The sequence below is a fragment of the Ascochyta rabiei genome, chromosome 18 (assembly GCF_004011695.2).
Source record: "Ascochyta rabiei chromosome 18, complete sequence".
NCBI lineage: Eukaryota > Fungi > Ascomycota > Dothideomycetes > Pleosporales > Didymellaceae > Ascochyta > Ascochyta rabiei.
The window spans coordinates 833,935-854,084 of record NC_082422.1 but is presented as its reverse complement, the minus strand read 5'-3'; the positions used below and the strand labels follow the sequence as shown (position 1 = coordinate 854,084).

Sequence of the window (20,150 nt, the reverse complement as noted above, 5' to 3'; positions counted from 1 at the left end):
ACCTCGATGCTTGGATGGGCGGGAGCAAAGGTCACATGAAAGGTAGTGTGGAAAGTGGATACGATTCATGACATCTATCGAACGCTCACGCCTCGTCTACGCGGCTGATTCAATACAACACCCGATCTGACACTCCTCACTTACCAGGGCAGCGCGGTTCCATCGTAGGTCCTGAACGCGCCGCCGACCGTCTCCCTTGTAGCTGCATCCAGCGTCTTGAGCAGACCTGCGGCGCTCTCGGCGACGGTAATAGCGCCTATGGCTTTGGCGGTCTCGTCGCCAATCAGTCTGGCGGTCAGGTCTGTCTTGACCAGACCTGGGTGGCTGACGTAGGCAGTGAGCCATTCGTTCTCGAAGTGCACGCGCCTGATGACCCAGTTGAGGGCTGCTTTGGAGGCGCCGTAGGGCGTGAAGTGCGTGTTGGGCGGCATGAGTTCCTGCGAGGCGAGGCTGCCGATGATGGTCGTGATGGCGAGGAACTTGGGCGCGTTGGTAGACGCTTTGAGGAGGGGGGCTACGGCTTGGAAGAGTACGACGGGGCCGATGGTGTTGACGTTGAAGTGCTCTTTCAGTGCGGAGACCGGGACTTCGGCCACGGGCGAGCCCGAGTGCGCCATGCCGGCGTTGGCAATGACGACATCGAGAGAGGTGATGGAGTGTTTGGTGGTGAGCTCGGAAACGGCGCTGGCTGCGTCGGTCTCGATGCTGGAGTCTAGCTTGACGACGATGAGCTTAGAGCCTGCGCCTGTTGGGAGCGCGGAGAGGATGGAGCTCGAGGCGGCGACGTCGCGGACGCCGGCAATGACGGTGGTGTTGGGGCGGAGGAGGAGGTCTGCGGCAAGTCCTTTGCCAATGCCACGGTTGGCGCCGGTGACGAGGTAGGTGAGGTTAGACATGTTGTCGGAGGGTGATGATTGACGTCTGCTGGAGTGATGAGGAGGAGTTTACTGGGGTGATGATTCAACTTGTCGTTCTGCTCCACTTATACATCACCCATCCGCCGTTCAAACCGTCCGAAACTCGCACAACACCGCGAGCTTATAAACCTCTACCGGGCATCTTCTCGACAACAAAGGCACGCGTGGAAGCGAGCATCAAGATGTAGTGGATTTGTTGGGATTTGCCTTGCTAGCCGTGCATTGCTTGAAGCCAGAGGTGAAAGAGGAAAGCCGTAGCACAGCGGACGAAAGAAGGATTCTGCACATGGGCGGTGATCAGCAAACCACAGGCTCTTTGTAGCCTATTGCATCGCGGTTCTGCTTCTGTACTGGGTGATTTGCTAGGGGATATGATTAGTGATTCGCCGACGTCTCGTAAGCAGGCCGATTACGTGCTGCTCTGGCGAGCATGTAGACCGAGACAGGTGTCGAGAACTCGGACCGAAGAAACGATGAGAGTTGTCGTCCAAAGACATCAGCCCTCCACGAGACGCATCGTGGAGAAGATCAGCTGTGGTTGAATGTAAGAAAGAGCGAGCTGACAGCACGCCATCCCAGAACAGCTGGCGCGATGGCAAGTCCGCGGGATTGCGACATCGGGTCGTCGCCACGGTCCCGAGGTGTGATTCGCCCATGACATCGCCAGCACCGAAAGACTTGGAGCTCTCAACACCACGCCTCCTGCTCTCGCACACTCGACCATGTTCCGGACAGCAGCGCGGCAATTTGCCGCCTCGGCGCGGCGAAGCGCTGAAGCCGTGTCTTTCGAGGCCAACCACCAAACGGCGATTGGGATTTCCAAGGCGCAGGGCATTGGACAGCGGGGCTTTCTCGATGGTGCGTTGACTTGCTGCGATTCACGAAGAACTGCACACTGATTGATGCCAGCGATTGGCAAAACACCGCTCATCCGGCTCAAGAGGCTGTCCGAGGAAACCGGGTGCAACGTGCTAGGCAAAGCCGAGTTCCAAAACCCGGGCGGCAGCGTCAAAGACCGCGCAGCGCTCTTCGTCGTCGAGCATGCCGAAAAAGCCGGGCTTCTCAAGCCAGGCGGCACCGTCATCGAAGGCACAGCCGGCAACACAGGCATCGGGCTGGCGCACGTGTGCCGGTCCAAAGGCTACAAGCTCGTCATCTACATGCCCAACACGCAATCGCAGGGCAAAATCGACCTGCTGCGACTGCTGGGCGCAGAAGTGTATCCAGTCCCCGCCGTCGCCTTCGACAACCCGGAAAACTACAACCATCAAGCCAAACGACACGCCGAGCGGCTCGACAACGCCGTGTGGACGAACCAGTTCGACAACGTCGCGAACCGACAAGCGCACATTGAAACCACCGGGCCCGAGATCTGGCACCAAACGGGCGGCAAGATCGACGCTTTTACCTGCGCGACAGGAACCGGCGGCTCGCTGGCAGGCACGACGCGGTACCTGAAAGAAAAGAGCGGCGGCCGCGTGAAAAGCTACCTCGCCGACCCCCCGGGCTCGGTGCTACACTCGTACCTCCAATCCGGCGGCAGACTCGCAGAGCGCAAAGGCGGCAGCATCACCGAGGGCATCGGGCAGGGCCGCGTGACGGACAACCTTTCGCCGGACATTGACTTGCTCGACGGATCGCTGCACATCAGCGACGAGAAGACAATCGCCATGGTGTACCGCTGCCTGGACGAGGAGGGGTTGTACCTGGGCGCGAGTTCGTGCCTGAACGTCGTCGCTGCCAAAGAGGTCGCCGAGATGCTGGGCAAGGGCAGCACCGTCGTCACGCTGCTGTGCGATGGCGCGTATCGATACGCGGATCGTCTGTTTAGCCGGAAGTGGCTGGAGGAGAAGAAACTGTACGATGCCGTACCGGAGCATTTGAGGAGGTACATTGTGCTGCCGTAGATGTCCGTATTGCGCAATCGACGTGTATAGCTGTCTATTTTTGAAATCCACAGTCCACTACTCGATATACCCAACTCTACTAAAGTGCAGCACCAACGCATTTGTAAAGGTATGTGGTATATCTCTATTTCTTCCATCTCAACAGTCCACTGCTCTACTACCAAACTCTGCTTAACTAGAAAGAAAAGCATATAAGGTTTAATCCTGCTTATATACCTACTTACTAGTATAAGATAAATAAGCTATACAGTATAGTGCTATAGTATTAATAAAAGAATATTATGCTAGTGTAGAGGGAGATAGATATATTAGTTATATAAGAACAGATTATCCTCTATAATCTACTACTCTGCTACTAAACTCTGCTTAACTAGAAAGAAAAGCATAAAAGGTTTAATCCTGCTTATATACCTATTTACTAGTATAAGACAAACAAGCTATATAGTACAGTGCTGCAGTATTTATAAAAGAACATTGTGCTAGTGTGGAGGGAGATGGATGTATATGTTGTATAAGAACAGATTATCCTCTACAGTCTACTACTCTACTGCTAAACTCTGCTTAACTAGAAAGAAAAGTATAAAAGGTTTAATCCTGCTTGTATACCTACTTACTAGTGTAAGACAAACAAGCTGCGCAGTATAGTGCTACGGCATTGATAAAAGAACGTTGTGCTGGCGTGGAGGGAGATGGATGTATATGTTGTATAAGAACAGATTGTCCAGTACGCTACATGATAAAACCAGACTCTCTCCTAAATCATGGCGGACCCGCTCGCGAAGCCACGGACGAGGGCGCTGATGAGCTGGTGCGCAATGGCGGTCGCAGGGGGTAATCTCAGGGCGCCCTCTTTGTAGTCGGGCCCCGGGTCTTCGCCCAAGGCGCTGGTGCCGGCGCGCAGGGCCTCCCTGACGTCGTCGGCGGCGAACCACTTTGCGTCCTCGAGCTCGGCGTCGTGGCCGAGGTGGATGCTCTCGCCGTCTGGGATCGCCTGGCCGATGGCGCCGATCATCAGGTTGGCAGGGTACGGCCACGGTTGGGTGGAGTGGATCACGACGCGGCCGAGGTGCACGCCCGACTCCTCCCAGACCTCGCGGCGCACGGCTTCCTCGACGCTCTCGGCGGGCTCGAGGAAGCCGGCCAAGGTGCTGTACCAGTGCGCCGGCCAGCGCTTCTGGCGGCCGAGGAGGATGCGCTGGCCGTCGGCGCTGACGACGGCCATGATGACCGTTGGGTCTGTGCGAGGGAAGCACAGGTTCGAGATGCCGGTGCGGGTTGCGCAGGGCGGGCGCTCGGCGGGCGTCGAGGTGTTGACGGCGTGCGCGACGTCTTTGGGTGGGCAGGTGCGCTTGAAGCCGGCGTTGATGGAGAGCGTCTTGTACCCGCACGAGGCGCAGTAGGGGTTGCGCGCGTTCCAGTCGAGCATGTGGCGGGCCTCGGCGTAGATGGCGGCTGCGAAGGGTTGGCGTCTTCTCTCTTCACAACAGAAAGTCGGGAAACTCACCTTCCTCGGCGGGCAGCGACAGGTGCATACGGCCCTTGCTGAAATCCAACCCTTTGCCCCGCAGGCCCGAGATCAGCTTCTCCGCCTCCTCCGTGACCCCCTCCTTGGGCGTGACGTCGAGCGCGAACCACGGCTGGCCCTTGTAGTGTTCCTTGTAGACGAAGCCCTCCTTCCTCTCGTCGAGCCCGAGGAAGACGATCTGCGGGATGTACAGGCTGGAGTTGTACTGCGCAATGACGTCGGCCTCGCACGCGTTGAAGACGTCCTTGCCGACAATGGGCTCGACATCGGCGTAGGCGACGCGGGCGAGCGCCGTGGGCGACGAGACGAGCGGCTCGGTGTTGTTGAACAGGACGAAGGTTGCCGAGGGGTGGCGCAGCGCAGACGAGAGGAACGCGTGGTCGGGCCGCAGGAAGGAGACGCGGTTCAGCGGGGAGCCTGGAGAGACGTGTTAGGCAGCAGCTACCGTGAGAGAGGTAGGCTCGTGGGCACCGGAGAAGTAGTTGGCCACCTCCTTGCCAAACTTGCGGCTCAACATGGAGTCGACGGCGGGATGCGCGGGCTCGGGAAGCGCTGGTTGGGGAAGCGGGGCCATTGTCTGCCGGAGGATAGCGAGATGTCCAGATGACCGTCCAAGCGCGGGAAGGCTATCCGGGCTGTACTATGTAGGTATCAGAGAGGAGGGAGTCTTTGAACGCCCAACGCATGCCGGCATGGCGACAATGGCCGACGGCTGTCTAGTGCCCCACGGAGGGGCGCGCTTGCTTGGTAATTCGACGTCGCGAAGGATCCGATAAGCTTTATCGGGGGCCCGCGGCAACTTTACTTGGACTACGACGTACGTACACTAGACTAGACACGCGACGGCCGAACGCGTGCGTAGCTCCAGCTCCAGCTCCAGCTCCAGCATACAGAGCGTGAAGAAGTCTTGGGGCTCCATTGCAACGCAGTCGCCATGAGCCAATTCCACGTGCGTCGTCCACCATGCGCCACCCTCTATCCACCTAACACTCCACCCCCCCCCCAGATCCCAGACTCCCGCACCGGCTCCTCCTCGGACAACGACACAGACCCCTCCAACGACAACGACGACCTCGACACCCTCCCCTTTGCGCGGCCCCTCCAACGCTCCGACTTCCTCGACCCGGCCTTCACGCCCAGCGCCTACCTCTCCACGCTCTCGAACCGGCACCAGACGCTCGAGGACCTGCGCTCTGAGCTGCGCGCGCGCAGCCAGCTCGTCAGCCGCGAGCTGCTCGACCTCGTCAATGCAAACTACGCCGACTTCCTCACGCTGGGGAACAGTCTGCGCGGCGGCGAGGACAAGGTCGAGGGCGTGCGGGTGGGGCTGCTGGGGTTCGGGAAGGAGGTCGGGGCGCTGCAGCGCTTGGTTGGCGAGAGGGAGGCCGAGGTGGGGAGGCTGATGGAGCGGCGGAGGGAGCTGAGGAGGGGCGTGGAGGTGGGCAGGCGGTTGGTGGAGTTTGAAGAGCGGTTGAGGGAGTGTGAGGAGGCCCTGGTTGTCACCAAGAGGGAGGCGGGGGGGTTGGAGAGCGATGGCAGCGAAGACGACGACGAAGACGACGAGGACGAGGACGCACGGTTGGGAATGCCCATTGCGCGGCTGCGGAGGAACGTCGTGCAGTACAGGCTGGTCAGGGACGTGGTCAAGGGGCTGGAGGAGCAGCCGTTTGTTGCGGCGCAGACACCGCGGCTGGCCAAGGTGCGCAGTACGCTGCTGCTGGATCTGAGCACGGCGCTGCAGCAAGCCAAGGGAGCTGGGAGCGCCGCGTCGGGCAGGGTGCTGCAGATTATGAAGATTTATGCGGATATGGAGGAATCGGGCGAGGCTATCAGGGTGCTCAAGACGCTGAAGAGGTGAAGACGGACGCAAGAAGTGAAGACGGACGCAAGAAGTGAAGACGGACGAGACGGGTAATAGCAGCATAGCGGTGGCGTGATATGGTACATGGATTGGTACAGCAGAAAAGCTACATGCATCTACAAGGGCCCGGTCAGGAGGGCGGGTGATATCGAGTTGGCGCTCTTGAACTCGCCATTCAGTGTGAAGCCTGGTGCGTTTGTGGAGCTGAGGACCTGGCAGGGCGGTTAGCAAGCGTGCTCGGTTCTGGTAGCTCAAGCCAGCACTCACCACCTCGTGAATCTCCTTGGACACGCGGTCCTGCAGCTGCGCCATGTCCTTTTTCAGTGCGTCCATGAACGACTTGATGTTCTCCTGCATCTCGGTTGGGGTGAAGCCCAGCTGCCCAACGGCCATGCGGACCACGCCCAGCCTCTCCCTGTACTCGCTGCCGCCGACCATGTTGCGCACGGTGGGCCCAATGTTGGCGACGACGGTGCCCGTCTTGGTGCTCGGCATCAGGCCCTTGGGACCCAGCACGCGTCCCAGGCCGGCCTTGTTCAGCTTCTGCAGGGAGTCGATGTGGCAGATGCAGCGGTCGAAGTCGATGACGCCGTCCTGGACCTGCTGGAAGATGTCCTCCTCGCCGACGAGCGATGCACCCGCCGAGCGCGCTTCCTGGCCGGCCTTGGAGTCTGCCGGGGCTATGACGCAGATGCGCAGGTCGGTCTTGACCGAGTGGGGCAGGCGTAATCGGTTGCGGACGACGGGCCCGTTCTTGAGGGTGCGCAGGCGCACGTGCAGCTCGTACTTGGACGACGAGGGGTTCCGCCCGACCTCGAAGGCGCGGATGTACTGCATGGCGTCGACGAGGGCGAACTGCTCCGTCTTCTTCAAGTCGTACTGGCGGAATGTGTTGCGCGCCTTTTTCTTCTTGGCCGGCTGCGTCTTGGACGTGGTTGCGCAGCGGATCGTCTGGTACGCCGGGCTGGCGAAGCGGCAGACGTGCGGGCGGAGGGCGGACAGCGACAGCGACGACGACGACAACGACGACAACGACGACAACGACGACAACGACGACAACGACGACGAGGCTGCCGCGAGCCGTGTCGCGCTCAAGGAGGCTGCGAGCGAGCGGGGAGCGGCCATGGCGGCGTTGCGGTGGGAGCGATGGCTGGCGCAAAGTCGTCCCACGATACGAAAGTGGAAAGTCGCACGTCGCAATCGGCCTGACGCCAACGAAAGTGCATCGGCCACTCGGCGATTCGGGGGTGCGCCGCTGTTGGTCCCTTTGGGCCCTAGCGCCCCTCCGACGCAGTAAACAAACACGCAGCCAGCGCGCATATCGATATCGATATCGATATCGACGTCGACTCGTCAACACCACGCCCCGCCATGCCAGGGAGAACCGCGACGCGCTCCTCGCGCTCGACGCGCCAGTCGGCCGTCGCGATACCGGACGAAGGGCCCGCCACCGCGCTGCGCACCCACGTCGTGCACATCTTCAGCGACGCCCAGAAGACGACGGCCACGCAGCGCAAGCTGGTCGTCAACCTGCGCAAGATCCAGGAAGCCTGCTGCTTCGAGCCCCTCGCCACCGCCAAGCAGGCCAACAGGGCCCTCGAGGAAGAGCTCGAGGACTTCGACGGCGACGACTTCAACCACGAGCTCATGCGCAACGTCCTGCGCATCATGAACGTGAAGAAGAGCGAGCCCGTCGGCGACCGCGTCATCCGCTTCCTCTGCGCCTTTCTCAGGTACGCCACCGAGAGGGACCAGGACCAGAGCGACAGCCCCAGCAGCCGCCTGACCAACCAAGTCCTCCGCATCATCCTGCGCCTCGCCACATCCAAGGACAAGACCATCCGCTTCCGCGCCACCCAGACAGTCGCCCACATGCTCAACAGCCTCGAGCAGATCGACGACGACGTCTACGCCCTGATTCGCGCCGCCCTGTTCAAGCGCCTGCGAGACAAAGAGCCCTCGGTCCGCGTCCAGGCAGTCCTGGGCCTGGGCCGCATGACGGGCGACGACGAAGAGAACCAGAACGACGACAACGACGACAGCGACGACGACGACGACAACGACGGCACCGGCACCATCCGCCAGAAGCTCGTCAACATCATGATCCACGACCCCGACGCCCAAGTCAGACGCACCATCCTGGCAAACCTACCCATCTTGCCCCCCGCAATGCGAGACCAGTGGGAGCGCGCACGAGACGTGGACCCGGCTACACGAAGAGTCCTCTACGCCAAACTCCTACCAACGCTGGGCGACTTCAGGCACCTTTCGCTCGTCCAGCGCGAGAAACTGATTCGCTGGGGCTTGAAGGACCGAGACGATGCTGTGCGCAAAGCCGCCGCACGCCTGTTCCGCGAGCGATGGATCGAGGACTGCGCTTCGAAGCGTGACACGAGGCCCGAGGAGGAGAGACTGCCCGGCACCCTCGTGCCGCCAAGTCGTGAGGCTCTGTGCGAGTTACTGGAACGTATTGATGTCGTCCACGCAGGTGACGACGACGACGGCATGGCGCATGAGGCAATGAAGGAGTTCTGGGCCGGACGACCCGACTACCGCGAGGACATCGAATTCGATACCGACTTTTGGCTGAACCTGGACCCCTCGGCTGCTTTCATTGTGCGCAGTCTGAACGACTACTGCCAGGACACCGACGACAATCAAGTGCGCGACATGTTGGAGATGAAGCTGCCCACCGTCAAGGAATTCGCGTTTATCCTGCAAAAAGCCCTTAACTCGGTCACGGACAGCATCACAAAAGCCGCGACCATGGCAGAAGACGACAGCGAGGCAGACTATCTCGATGAGTTGATCGAAGACGGCTGCTTCATCGCCAAACAGCTTTTACACGTCTGCCTCACCCTGGATTACTCAGACGAGATGGGACGGAGACAGATGTACAACATCATGCGAGACGCCATCGCGAAGCCTGGACTCCCCGAAGACTGCACAAAGCTTGCCATCGAGGTACTACGCATTGTATGCGGCGTTCGTGGCGAGTCAGACTTCTGCGCTGTCGTCATGGAGGCTATTGCAGACGTGCGCGACACCCTCCTAGATCCAGAGTACAGTGCAGCGGAAGCTGGCGACGACCCAGAGAGCTTCCACTCTGCGCAGTCCGAGGCCAGCAGCCCTCCTCCCATGGAGAGAAGGCCCAAGTCAGGAAAGGAACTCAGTCTCGAGGAGGAAGAGGAGAAACGGAATCGGGAGACGCTGGTCTACTCAAAGTGTCTGCACATTGTTCAGTGCACGCTTCAAAATGTGACCGCCGACCTCGAGTCCGACACCAACCTGACCAACATGCTCAACACGCTCATTATCCCTGCGGTGCAATCGCGCGAGCTTATCATCCGTGAGCGCGGTATCCTCTGCCTTGGCACCGCTGCCCTCCTTAGCAAGGTAGGCAAGACCCATGTGAAATTCCAGCTCAGCATGCTAACGAGACCAGGATCTTGCCGCCAATAACCTCGACCTTTTCTTCCATTGCTTTGTCAAGGGCCATGACGGTCTGAAGGAAGTCACACTTCAAGTCCTCGCGGATGTCATCATTACACACCCACAGCTGCTCGCACCGCCTGTGCCCGGTCCCGACACTACAGAACAGAGCGAAGTTCCCGATATCAACCCACGACTGAAACCCCTTGTCAAGGTCCTGCTCAAGGGCCTTGCTTCGGAGAACGGCGTGATCGGGAGCATCGCCTGCGAAGCAGCACAGAAGCTGGTTCTCCACAACATTCTGCCTCCGGAAGCGACCGCGGAGATTGTCAAGGCATTCACGCTACTCTACTTCGATCCTGATGGTATCACCAACCCTGCAGTGAGGCAGGCGCTGAGCTACTTCCTCCCGGTATTCTGCCACTCAAAGGTCAAGAATGCGCAGCTCATGGCAAGCATTGCCGTCCCGATCGTTTCTAAGCTTCTCGTCATCCGTGATGAGATTGAGGAAGAAGAGGACGCTGAGATGGTGGGCTGGCCAGTCATCACTGCGCACTTGGCCGACTGGACAGACGGTCGTAAAGTTGTCGGCCAAACGGAGCTTGGTCTCGACGGAAAGATGAGCTCCAAGGCGGAATCCGAGTTGCCTCACGTCGCCCTTGCAATCGACATTCTCGAGCGCGCGTTGACCAGCACCTGCTCCAAAGACGAACGCAAACCGCTCCTGTCGCTGCTGACCAAGCTGTACATCTCACCCTCTGCACCAAAGAGGACGGAGGAGAGCAACGATGACGAGCTTCTCGAGACGCTGCAGGCGCTTGTCTCCGAAGCCGTCGAAGACAAGATTGGCACAGATGCGACTCAACGCAACGCCCTGGTCAAACTCGAAACCACCCTCGCCAAACGAATCGGCGAGGCAGCAAACGCCACGGTCGTCCAAGACGATCGCGAGGACACCGTAACACCAGAAACCGCAGCCGGCCGCGGAGCACCTGCAGAGGAGCCTCGATCCAGCGTCGCTCCGTCCGTCGACGGCAGCGAGATGGACGTGGACGATGACGATGACACCATGTTAGCCGGCATGCAAGGCGAGGGCACACGCATGCCGCTTGAAGCTTCCGACAGCGACGACGACGACGACGACGACGACGACGACGACGAGAGCACGCCTCGCCCCGCGAGAACAAAAACAGAAAAGACAGAAGCAGACATCATGGACGAGCTGCTTGCAAGCGACGAGGAGATGGATATGTAAATGTAAATGTCGACATGTACTGATGACCTGGCGTCGGCGTTGGTTTGGTCCTGATCTTTTCTTCGATACCCTATCTTCACATTAGGGCCGGCAGGCAGCATACGTTGTTTGCTTATTCTAACAGCCTGTTCAATTCACTCTTACACACGCTTCTTCTTTGCTTCTACACTCTACTGACTATCCTCGCTAAATTGCCGTGCCGTGTCTGTCTAGTGCTGTGATATACTTACTATACATCTCACAATCTAACCTCTTCCTTACCCCCTAACAAACCAGCTATATAATGAATACTTGGCAGTTAAAGAATGCTATTTTCTTTTTTACTACTTGTTTAATGCTCTAGTTTTGTATTAGATTTGTGTTGGAGAGAGTAGATAGCTGCCTGTTGTTTATCTACTCCTAGCTGGGTTTTGTTTCCTTTTGTATTTGCTTCTCCTTTGCTTCTGCACTCTACTGACTGTTATCGCTGATTGCTGTGCCGTGTTTGTCTAGTGCTGTGATATACTTACTAGATGTTTTGTGATGGTATCTTTGTTTTAGTTTTTGATAAACTGTGTTAGTAAGAAGTTGAGTAGATGATACTGTTTTATTCTTCCTGCTCGTCTTCTTCTTCCTCGTCTTCTTCTTCCTCGTCTTCTTCTTCTTCTTCTTCTTCTTCTTCTTCTTCTTCTTCTAGACTGTGTAAGGGTGGGGTGTTGTGTAGAAGAGATTAACAGACAATGATATAGTAAGCTAGGAGCTAGGCTAAGGAAGATGGTGTCTAGTTGTCAAAGCTACTACCTACAACTTGCTCTTCCCAATCCCCCAGATCTCCGCACCGGGGTTGTTCTCCTTCTTCCCCACGCTGGCATGCGGCGCAACGGGTTCCTGGCCCTCGTCCACGTACAGCGATTGGTTCTGGCGCATCGTGGCCACGGCATCGCGCTCGATCCGCTTCAGCAGCGCCTCGTTGGTCGGGATGTCGTGGATCAGCCCAATCACCTGTCCCGCAGTCCACACCCCGAAGTCAGGATCCCCGTTGAGGAACACCTGGCGCCCGCGCTTCCCGCTCACGTACTCGGCCACCTCTTCGAACTTGCCCGTGGCGCTCGTCTTCTCGATGTCGACAGCCTGCAGCGCGACCTTGTTCGCAAACAGGCGGCTGGTGTTCTTCCACCGCCGCAGCACGAGCGCGGTGTCCGTCTCCTGCGCGTCGACAATCGCCTGCTTGATGTTCTGGTGGATCGGCGCTTCCACCGTGCACATGAAGCGCGTGCCCATGTTGATGCCGCACGCGCCCAGCGCCAGCGCGGCCGCGAGTCCTTGCCCATCGGCGAAGCCGCCCGAGGCGATGAACGGCACGCCCAGGCTCTGCCGCGCCCGCGACAGCAGGATGAAGTTTGTGATGTCGGTTTCCCCGACGTGGCCGGCGCACTCGAAGCCGTCGATGGAGAGGAAGTCGACGCCGAGTTTGACGGCGGACTGCGCGTGTCGGATCGTCGTGCATTTGTGGAGGATCGTCGTGCCGGCGGCTTTCAGCTGCTTGATCACGGGGCCGGGCGAGTTGCCTGCGGTTTCGACAATGTTGACTTTCTCCTCGATGATGACGCGCGCGTAGGCGGCGTAGTCGGGAGGCACCATGGCGGGGAGCAGGGTCAGGTTGACGCCGAAGGGGTTTTTGGTCATGGTACGACAGCGGCGGATCTCCTTGCGGAGGTCTTCGGGCGAGGGTTGCGTCAGGGCTGTGAGCTACAGTGCGGGTTAGTGAGGCGTGAAGGTGGTGGGATGCAGTCAACACGTACGATTCCCAGACCTCCAGCGTTACTGACTGCTGAGGCCAGCTCGGCATAGCCTACCCATTGCATGCCGCCCTGAACAACGGGTACTGGGGAACGGTCAGTATGAAGCTGTGTGTCGGTCGAGTGCAGACTCACTCTTGATGCCGAGGGCGCGTGTGAGCTCTGTATTGAACGGCATGACGTTGTACGTGATGGGAAGTGTGTTGGTGAACCAAAAGGACTGACCGCGTCCTTATGTTGTAACGGGTACGAAAGAAGCGTGGAAGCTCAACGGCCGGCAAGATAGTGTTGCGGCTACAAGCTGGGGTGTGGGGAAGCGTTGAGCCGAGGCACATGTGCACGCGCAACGCGAGTCGTGACACAAAGCGACGTCAGCTGCACGGCGAGTAATGCACCCACGCTTCACATGCGGCCTTAGTAGAAGCAAACGAGTCGTACGTTCATTCACACACACATCCATGACCTTCTCTCAAGATGGCGAAGCTGCTGAAGAACGTTCGGTCTCTGCGTGGCACCCGAAATCAAATCTATCCAGACTTGACCTGGGAGATGGTTGGATGTCAACCACTCGAGCCCTGACATTACTCATCTCCATATCCGCCGTCTTACCAACAATGTTCTCTTCCGACTCTGAAGATCCGTGCATTCCAGATGGCATGCGACTCGAAACGTTCGGGTCTGACTCCTGTACCCTAGGTGCTGAGTTGTTGCTCACTGTTCCGTTCGAGGATACTCCTATACTGGTCATGGCCCAATGCCAAACGTTCGAGAGCATGCCATCCAATACCGGTAGCGATGCTGTGACGGTTCCCAGTGCCAGATCCAGGCTTGTCCATGCCAGAACCTCTACGTAGTCCCACGTCATATCTCGATGTACCAGCGGTCGCACTTGTCGTAGTAAGCCCCCGAGTACCGTGATACCCCCCACAGCCCAGAACGCGAACAGTCTAATCTTCTTGGCACGATTCATCTGGATCGTCCACAGGATTACTATCGGTGCTGAGAGCAGGATCATGCCTTGTGCAACGTGGAGTCCACTCAGTATCCGCCCTTGTGAGATAGTATCTAAACATTGCGGAGACGGTTCCGATATGCCGCGCGTGTGGAGGGACCATTGTGCTTGGATTGGATAGCAGGTGAATAGCAACCAGAAGAAGGCCAGGAGCATATAGGCACCCACTGTGGCAAGGAAGACGTCGCAGAACCATTTCCATCTTCTTGAGGCCCCGCTTGCTAGCCGTCGAATGAACAAGGCGATTGAGATTTTAATCAGACTGACGGCTTGGTAAAACGTCATTTTGCAAAAGACTCCAATCATTATGCCAATCTCGTACTCGTCATAAGTAACTTCCCATGTGTGAAGACCAGCACCACCAATGTAGAGGCCCATCGTCTGAGCGATAGGATAGGTAAGAGCAATGATCTATCAGAGCTCTGAATTAGTCAATCCATCTTAGTCATTTTGGGGTGACTTTGTCTTACTGCTGCCGCAATGATGGTCCAATCGTCCCAACCGAATCGCATCTGGTCCGTCCGTGCTCTTACGAAGAGCCGTACGCTCGTCGGAATCATGATGGCCAACATGACGACGACAAGACCGGTCTGAACCCCAACGGCACGGCTCTCGTGTACATACCCAGGTGGTGGCCGAGCAGCAAGGGGATAGCCCATCATTGGATTCGCTTTGTTCATACCCACCATTCGAAGCAGTCCCTTGATGGTATAATAATCTCTCACGTTGTTTGGAGGACGCCCGATGAACGCTGAAGACCCACCTGTAGGCAGAAGCAGGGGGTCGTTCGGCATCGGTGTTGGCACGGCTCGAGAGATGGGTGTAAATGCCATTATCGGTATACTTAAGGAATGTCAACTGACTGGTCACTAGATCTTCCAGGCCCCGTATCTGACTTGAAAGGTGTTCGAGAAACAAAACCAAAGTAACGGAGATGCCATGAATCACAAGGCGCGCAGGATCAAGGCCTTTCACGGAAAGCACAGGAGGGATCACCGGAAGTTGCAACCCGCTCGAGCCCAGACTTGCTCCGGAATCGTATACGACCAGACAATCAGAGTTGAGTGACACCATATTTCAGAGAACAGTTGGCCGGTTAATTGCTCTGTTCCGTAGGATTCGCCTTTAACCGGGAGCCACGGAGGTTATCTGTACATAATCTCAATGCATTGTAAACCCAGGGTAAGTCAGATGAGACGGCGACCTCGGTGTTGGTGGGTTTCTCATGAAAGCTCATATTTCGATCTCAAATTTGAAAGAGCAATGGAAAGGTTCGATGTGTTCCCTGAAGTCGAAGGTGTTCGTGAGGGACGATACGACCTCGTGCGGCGTGGTAGTAAAGCCTGCTTGCCAAGCCCACTAGTACTTCAAGTGCCCTCTTCCTTCCTCAACCCCCCACCCTTTTGGCCAATCACAATACCTTTGTCTCTACTGCATTGTGGCAATGCATTAAAACCCATATTTCCCTTGCTCTCACTTGCAGAACGCGTCTTCTGGTGGTAAGGCGTTGTGACGTCAGCAAACGATGTTGCCATGCTGTTGGCATGTAGGGTCGAGTGTTACAGGCCCAAAGACCCGACCTTTCCAAATCCTCCAATGACTGGAAATTCGGAGATTGCCGTAGACGTGTGGCAAGTTTATACGAAGCCGGGAGCGCGGAATGGCGGAAGGATCAAACTACACCATAACGCGCCTTGGTATCTGCAGGCTGAAATTGTTCGAACATGGGTGTCTGCGCGACACAAAATCGACGATACATCACGTACAACGATTTATTATCACAATTATTTTGTCATTCATCACCACTACTCACCTTCGGTATGCTCGTGTCAACATTCTGGGTTGCGTTCTTTGCGAGCTTGACGTCTGCCCAAAGGACCAACTGCACAGGAGTCAACGCCATCAGCCCCAACTGCCACACAGCTGAAGTACCTTACACTCGCGACTTCTTCTATGTCGGAGGCAGACCTCTTGAATCTGCCACGGGAGAGCTCACTGCCGATAAGCTCTACGTCGAGAAAATCAACCCGGTGTCAGGAGCACGGAAGTCAAAGCCGTTGGTCTTTTTCCATGGAGGAGGATGCACTGCCACATCATGGCTCAACACGCCGGACAACAGAAAAGGGTTCGCTTCTTACTTTATTGAGAAAGGCTACGTTGTCTACTTGGTAGACTCAGCCTCGGTTGGCCGAAGCACGTCGGCTGACTTTGCAACCTTTCCTATGACTGCTGGGTCTTCATCCTTGATGATTGAACAAGGTTTCACCGGAGTCAAACATGCGAATTCATACCCACAGTCTCAACTCCATACGCAATGGCCAGGCACAGGCCGTGCCGGCGATCCAATTTTTGAGAATTTCAAGAAGGCTATGGTACCATATACCTCGAACAATACTGCTTTTGAAAATGCTCTGCGCAATTCTGGATGCCAGCTACTCAAGTTGATTGGACCTTCGTATCTAATTGCCCACTCAGCTGGTGGTGCCACAAACATTTTACTGTCCAACGACTGCCCCCAGTATGTTGCCGCGAGCATCAATCTCGAGGCGAGCACGACTCCGTTCACCTGGTACACTGTTGGCACTGGCAGCATACCCTATAACCCCTACGGCCTATCAGCAACGCCGTTGGACTACGAGCCGCCCATCTCCAGCCCTTCCGAGCTTATCACAGAAACAGTCGGCAATGCAACAACCGCGCTTCGTCAGTGCGTTCAGCAAGTCGAGCCCGCGCGCAAGCTACCGAACATTGCTTCTGTACCATATCTGATGATTACCGGAGAGGCTAGCGTGCACATCACGTACGATCACTGTATTGTCAACTATCTGAAGCAGGTCGGTGCTGATCCTGAGTGGATCAAGCTAAGTGAGATTGGCATCAAGGGGAACGCTCATTTTATGCATCTGGAGAAGAACAATGGACAGATAGCTGATGTGGTATTGAAATGGATTGCGAAGAGAGAATGAAGATGTTCATGATCTTTCATGGATACCAATGGAGATAAACATCACAGCACAGAACAATCCACCCTCTCGGCTCAAAACGTTGCTACACTTGTTCCCGCTTGTTGACTGATCTATATGACAAAGGTTGTGTTACGAACAGCTTTTGAAAAGGATTACTTGCCGTAAAAGGCACACCCCAATCCCGCCCAGAATTCCAGCTCCAACCTACACCTTCTCAGCCTTCTTCAACACCGCATCTGCGATCTTCCCAGCCAGTGCGTACACACTCGCACTCAAATGACCACTAATCTGCGTGGGGAAGATACTTGCATCCACGACCCTCACATTACACGTGCCGTACACTTTCCCCTCGCTATCAACCACACCGCCCAACTCGCTCCCCATCATCGCACACGTGGTAACCGGATGCGAGTTCCCCGAAAAACTCCCCTTGATCCATGTCGCCCATCTTTTATCTGCGAAACTCGCGTTCCGCGGCACGGCGGAAAATCCAGGTGTGACTTCGGCAGTGACGTGCTGGGACAGCGGGGGTGTGGCGAACAGCTTGCGAACGCGGACGGCGATGGCGGCTTGGACAAGCGTGTCGATTGGAAGCTGGAAGAAGTTCGGGTTGATGGAAGGTTGTGATATTGGGTTTGTCGAGTTGATGTGAATCGAGCCGCGGGAGAAAGGGAGGAGGTTCCAGAACTGCGCTACGATGGCGTTGCCAATTGGTGCCCAGAGAATCTCGGCTAGCGGGACGGTACTGTTGCTTGTAAATACGAGGTCGAGTTGGTGTTGGAGTAACCGTTCTTGGATTGCGAGTGTTGTGGCGTTGGGGACGTAGTCCGAAAGAATGGTTGAAGCCCAGGATGTCAGATTTGCTTTGACGCTGGCGGTAACGGAAGAAAGGTCAGGACCGAAAAGGTCCGATGCAGTGAGGAAGCTTGCGAATGTAGAATATCCGGTCCAGTTCGTGGGAGAGGAGTAGACAATGCCGTTTGCTGGTTGGTCTTGGAGGTTTGAACCCACAGATGGGAGTGCGACAACAGTTTCGATACCGAGCGACCTCAAAACTGATGGATTGCCAATTCCTGACAGCTCGAGTATGGCGGGTGATCTGATGGAGCCTGCGGCTACGATGACTTCTTCGATAGCTTGCAGCGTTCTCATGGTTCCGTCCGATCTCACAATCTGAACCCCTGAAGCGGTCCTGTCTGACGCGTCGTCCAAGTCTGTCCAGAGGATATGTGATGCCGTAGAATTGAGAAACACGTGTAGATTTGGCCGCTCCTGAACAGGATAATGGAAAGCCCTCGCAGCATCTTCTCTCACCACCTTGGAAGCATCAAGCGTCATCGGCCAAGTGCAGAACCCTGGCATGTTACCCGTGTTCACGTCCTTGTTCCATACATATCCCTGAGCTTCATGTGTCTCTCTCAGAACATCAAAAGCCCTTTGACCAGTTATATAAGGTGTGATCCCCACATCAAGCCCTCCCTCGTATCCATGAGCACTTTCCTCGAATGTCGCTCCATTGACTCTTTGCTGCTCACTTGGAGTCAGGAAGCTTTCCTGCTCCACATAGTACTTGTCCAGACTCTTCCAATTCCACCCCTCGTTACCCAACTCTTCCCAGGCATCAATTTGCCTCTTTTCCGCCCTCACGTACGTCATTCCGTTGATCAGTGTCGACCCAACGATGCCTTTGCCAGCCCAGTAAGGCAGAGAATCGTTCGCAGCATATTTCTGGTGCTCCGTCGTGTATCCCCACTCTACAGATGTGTTGAAGCCCAGACCGAACTCTGCGATGGACTTTGGTACGTAAGTTACGTTGGGATTATTGAAGGCAGAGCTTCCTGCTTCGACAATAGCAACGGTGATTCTTGGGTTGGCAGAGAGGCGGTTAGCCAAGAGCATTCCCGCGGTACCACCTCCCACTATGACGTAGTCGTATGCTGCGGAGGCATTGCGTGCTGTTAAGACGAGCTGCACTGTTGAAAGCAGGGAGAATGGATGAACCATTATTGTGTTCAGTTGCTCGAGAGGTCTTGAGCTGATGAATGGGCGGCGATAGCTTTGAAGTTAACTCTTGCATATTGCGCGGTGCATTAGCGTGATATCTGATTGGCCGGCCAATCCCTGTGAACGATGCTTGGATTATTGAGGGTCTGTCGAAGACTGGCTTTACGTTTTGACTAGAGCTACCATACAAGATCTTGACCAACAACCTGTCTGTTGACGAGTTATCTGTTGCATTCTAGTTTCTCTGAAGACCAAGAGCCACTGCCATGAGCTGTTCGTAAGTGGAAATTAGCATGTGTACAGACAGCATCACTCGCAAAAGACGACAGCAGCCTGAATCGAGAAAATCTGTACAGCTACTACAGCGAGATACCGCTTAGCTCATCCTACCTCTACCTCACGCTCCAAACGAGCTTCGAACCCAATCCGCGATAAGGAAAACGTCACATAGTGATACAGCATCCTGCCCTTCCATTCCATCCGTCTAGATAGGAAATCGATGAAATCGGCATTTACAATGGCACGTGCAGGCTCGTTGAGACTTTGGATCGGTGGAAAAGTTCAGGTATGTCGGACGTGAAAGGGTGACTCTCTACTTCTCATCGGGGTACATAGCCTCCTTGAGGGGGATACCGAGCTCCTCACGGATAGGCTCGAGCTCCTGGAGGTACTCCTCATACTGGTTCTTGTTCTCAACCTTGAACTTAATACCTAAAGTACAAATTAGTAATCAGGGCCATCTGAAAGGCTGTTTGTGGGTCTTCTGGGATCGCAATTTGGAATGCGCGCAGCGCCGGTGTGGCACAGCCCGCCCAAGCGTTGATGTAAGATGTTTTCTGCAATTGACGTACCCTCGAAAACTCGGACGGCCGAGGGGAAGTCGTTAACACGCCTGGCAGCACGGAGAGCGGCGGTGATGACGGTGGGAGAGGGGACAAGATCGTAGGCGAAGCAGTTGTTCAGGTTTCGCTATGGGATTGTCAGCGTTCTGCACTTGCTTGAGCTCCCCACGAGCTCACCCGGACGGCTTGGGCGATGCCGGCGTGGGACTTGACGTGGTAGAGAGACATACCTGGAGCTCGAAAACATCGTTGACCTTCTCAAACTCCTTCTCGTACCTGTTTTAAAGGCATACAAGTCAGCGATACAGCTTCTGGTAAACTTCTTGGAGCTCAATGGCTGCCGTCGCCCGCCGAACAGCTCTTTCCCCTGTCTGAGCGCGCAGCCCCTCCACGGATGCGTCATACCTGGCGGTGAACTCCTCAAATGTCTCCTCAGCGTGCGCATCACTGCACCTGACAGCGGACTGAGAGAAGGCGCGCTGAGCGTTCCAGGCGACGGGGGCCGAACGGTAGACCGGGGCACGGACGGCCACACGGCTGATCTTCGAGGTTGCGCGGACGAAAGACATTTTGTGTCTCAATTGGCCTGAAAGGAGCTCCAGGGGCGGTTGTAGGGGAGATTGGGCGTCGTGGCCGTGCGGTAGTGTGGTT

The 20,150-nt window shown here is 56.3% G+C and overlaps 11 protein-coding genes across 11 annotated transcripts, besides 8 other annotated features; 4 read left to right on the top strand and 7 right to left on the bottom strand.

Annotated features, from left to right (window-relative positions):
* Positions 1 to 140: 140 nt before the first annotated feature.
* On the bottom strand, positions 141 to 896 carry EKO05_0010085 (Norsolorinic acid ketoreductase; the record flags this gene model as incomplete). Its single annotated transcript, XM_038947000.1, has 1 exon — positions 141 to 896. The coding sequence occupies one exon, from the start codon at positions 894 to 896 to the stop codon at positions 141 to 143; it is 756 nt and encodes a 251-aa protein (XP_038794631.1).
* Positions 897 to 1,639: 743 nt separating this feature from the next.
* On the top strand, positions 1,640 to 2,824 carry EKO05_0010084 (Cysteine synthase; the record flags this gene model as incomplete). Its single annotated transcript, XM_038942780.1, has 2 exons — positions 1,640 to 1,775; positions 1,827 to 2,824. The coding sequence occupies 2 exons, from the start codon at positions 1,640 to 1,642 to the stop codon at positions 2,822 to 2,824; spliced, it is 1,134 nt and encodes a 377-aa protein (XP_038794630.1).
* Positions 2,825 to 3,578: 754 nt separating this feature from the next.
* Positions 3,579 to 4,923, bottom strand: EKO05_0010083 (NAD(+) diphosphatase; the record flags this gene model as incomplete). Its single annotated transcript, XM_038942771.1, has 3 exons — positions 3,579 to 4,276; positions 4,329 to 4,766; positions 4,821 to 4,923. The coding sequence occupies 3 exons, from the start codon at positions 4,921 to 4,923 to the stop codon at positions 3,579 to 3,581; spliced, it is 1,239 nt and encodes a 412-aa protein (XP_038794629.1).
* Positions 4,924 to 5,209: 286 nt separating this feature from the next.
* Positions 5,210 to 5,236: a tandem repeat.
* A 47-nt stretch (positions 5,237 to 5,283) lies between these two features.
* On the top strand, positions 5,284 to 6,207 carry EKO05_0010082 (uncharacterized protein; the record flags this gene model as incomplete). Its single annotated transcript, XM_038942762.1, has 2 exons — positions 5,284 to 5,298; positions 5,356 to 6,207. The coding sequence occupies 2 exons, from the start codon at positions 5,284 to 5,286 to the stop codon at positions 6,205 to 6,207; spliced, it is 867 nt and encodes a 288-aa protein (XP_038794628.1).
* Positions 5,386 to 5,421: a tandem repeat.
* Positions 5,889 to 5,927: a tandem repeat.
* A 119-nt stretch (positions 6,208 to 6,326) lies between the features above and the next one.
* EKO05_0010081 (uncharacterized protein) lies at positions 6,327 to 7,335 on the bottom strand (the record flags this gene model as incomplete). Its single annotated transcript, XM_038942840.1, has 2 exons — positions 6,327 to 6,422; positions 6,478 to 7,335. 2 exons carry the CDS (start codon positions 7,333 to 7,335, stop codon positions 6,327 to 6,329), a joined length of 954 nt encoding a protein of 317 aa, XP_038794627.1.
* Positions 7,219 to 7,276: a tandem repeat.
* Positions 7,336 to 7,528: 193 nt separating the features above from the next.
* Positions 7,529 to 7,553: a tandem repeat.
* Positions 7,554 to 7,581: 28 nt separating this feature from the next.
* EKO05_0010080 (chromosome condensation complex Condensin, subunit G) lies at positions 7,582 to 10,897 on the top strand (the record flags this gene model as incomplete). The annotated part of the gene is made up of 2 exons (XM_038942984.1): positions 7,582 to 9,606; positions 9,656 to 10,897. The coding sequence occupies 2 exons, from the start codon at positions 7,582 to 7,584 to the stop codon at positions 10,895 to 10,897; spliced, it is 3,267 nt and encodes a 1,088-aa protein (XP_038794626.1).
* Positions 8,233 to 8,275: a tandem repeat.
* Positions 10,768 to 10,803: a tandem repeat.
* A 586-nt stretch (positions 10,898 to 11,483) lies between the features above and the next one.
* Positions 11,484 to 11,571: a tandem repeat.
* Positions 11,572 to 11,677: 106 nt separating this feature from the next.
* EKO05_0010079 (uncharacterized protein) lies at positions 11,678 to 12,853 on the bottom strand (the record flags this gene model as incomplete). The annotated part of the gene is made up of 3 exons (XM_038942993.2): positions 11,678 to 12,625; positions 12,679 to 12,761; positions 12,811 to 12,853. The coding sequence occupies 3 exons, from the start codon at positions 12,851 to 12,853 to the stop codon at positions 11,678 to 11,680; spliced, it is 1,074 nt and encodes a 357-aa protein (XP_038794625.2).
* A 291-nt stretch (positions 12,854 to 13,144) lies between these two features.
* EKO05_0010078 (uncharacterized protein) lies at positions 13,145 to 14,520 on the bottom strand (the record flags this gene model as incomplete). The annotated part of the gene is made up of 2 exons (XM_059637687.1): positions 13,145 to 14,098; positions 14,158 to 14,520. The coding sequence occupies 2 exons, from the start codon at positions 14,518 to 14,520 to the stop codon at positions 13,145 to 13,147; spliced, it is 1,317 nt and encodes a 438-aa protein (XP_059493670.1).
* A 987-nt stretch (positions 14,521 to 15,507) lies between these two features.
* EKO05_0010077 (uncharacterized protein) lies at positions 15,508 to 16,653 on the top strand (the record flags this gene model as incomplete). Its single annotated transcript, XM_038946999.1, has 1 exon — positions 15,508 to 16,653. One exon carries the CDS (start codon positions 15,508 to 15,510, stop codon positions 16,651 to 16,653), a length of 1,146 nt encoding a protein of 381 aa, XP_038794624.1.
* A 204-nt stretch (positions 16,654 to 16,857) lies between these two features.
* EKO05_0010076 (Choline dehydrogenase) lies at positions 16,858 to 18,657 on the bottom strand (the record flags this gene model as incomplete). The annotated part of the gene is made up of 1 exon (XM_038946998.1): positions 16,858 to 18,657. The coding sequence occupies one exon, from the start codon at positions 18,655 to 18,657 to the stop codon at positions 16,858 to 16,860; it is 1,800 nt and encodes a 599-aa protein (XP_038794623.1).
* A 592-nt stretch (positions 18,658 to 19,249) lies between these two features.
* On the bottom strand, positions 19,250 to 20,068 carry EKO05_0010075 (Cytochrome c oxidase subunit 6; the record flags this gene model as incomplete). The annotated part of the gene is made up of 4 exons (XM_038942880.1): positions 19,250 to 19,368; positions 19,509 to 19,626; positions 19,730 to 19,775; positions 19,905 to 20,068. The coding sequence occupies 4 exons, from the start codon at positions 20,066 to 20,068 to the stop codon at positions 19,250 to 19,252; spliced, it is 447 nt and encodes a 148-aa protein (XP_038794622.1).
* Between the last annotated feature and the right edge of the window lie 82 nt (positions 20,069 to 20,150).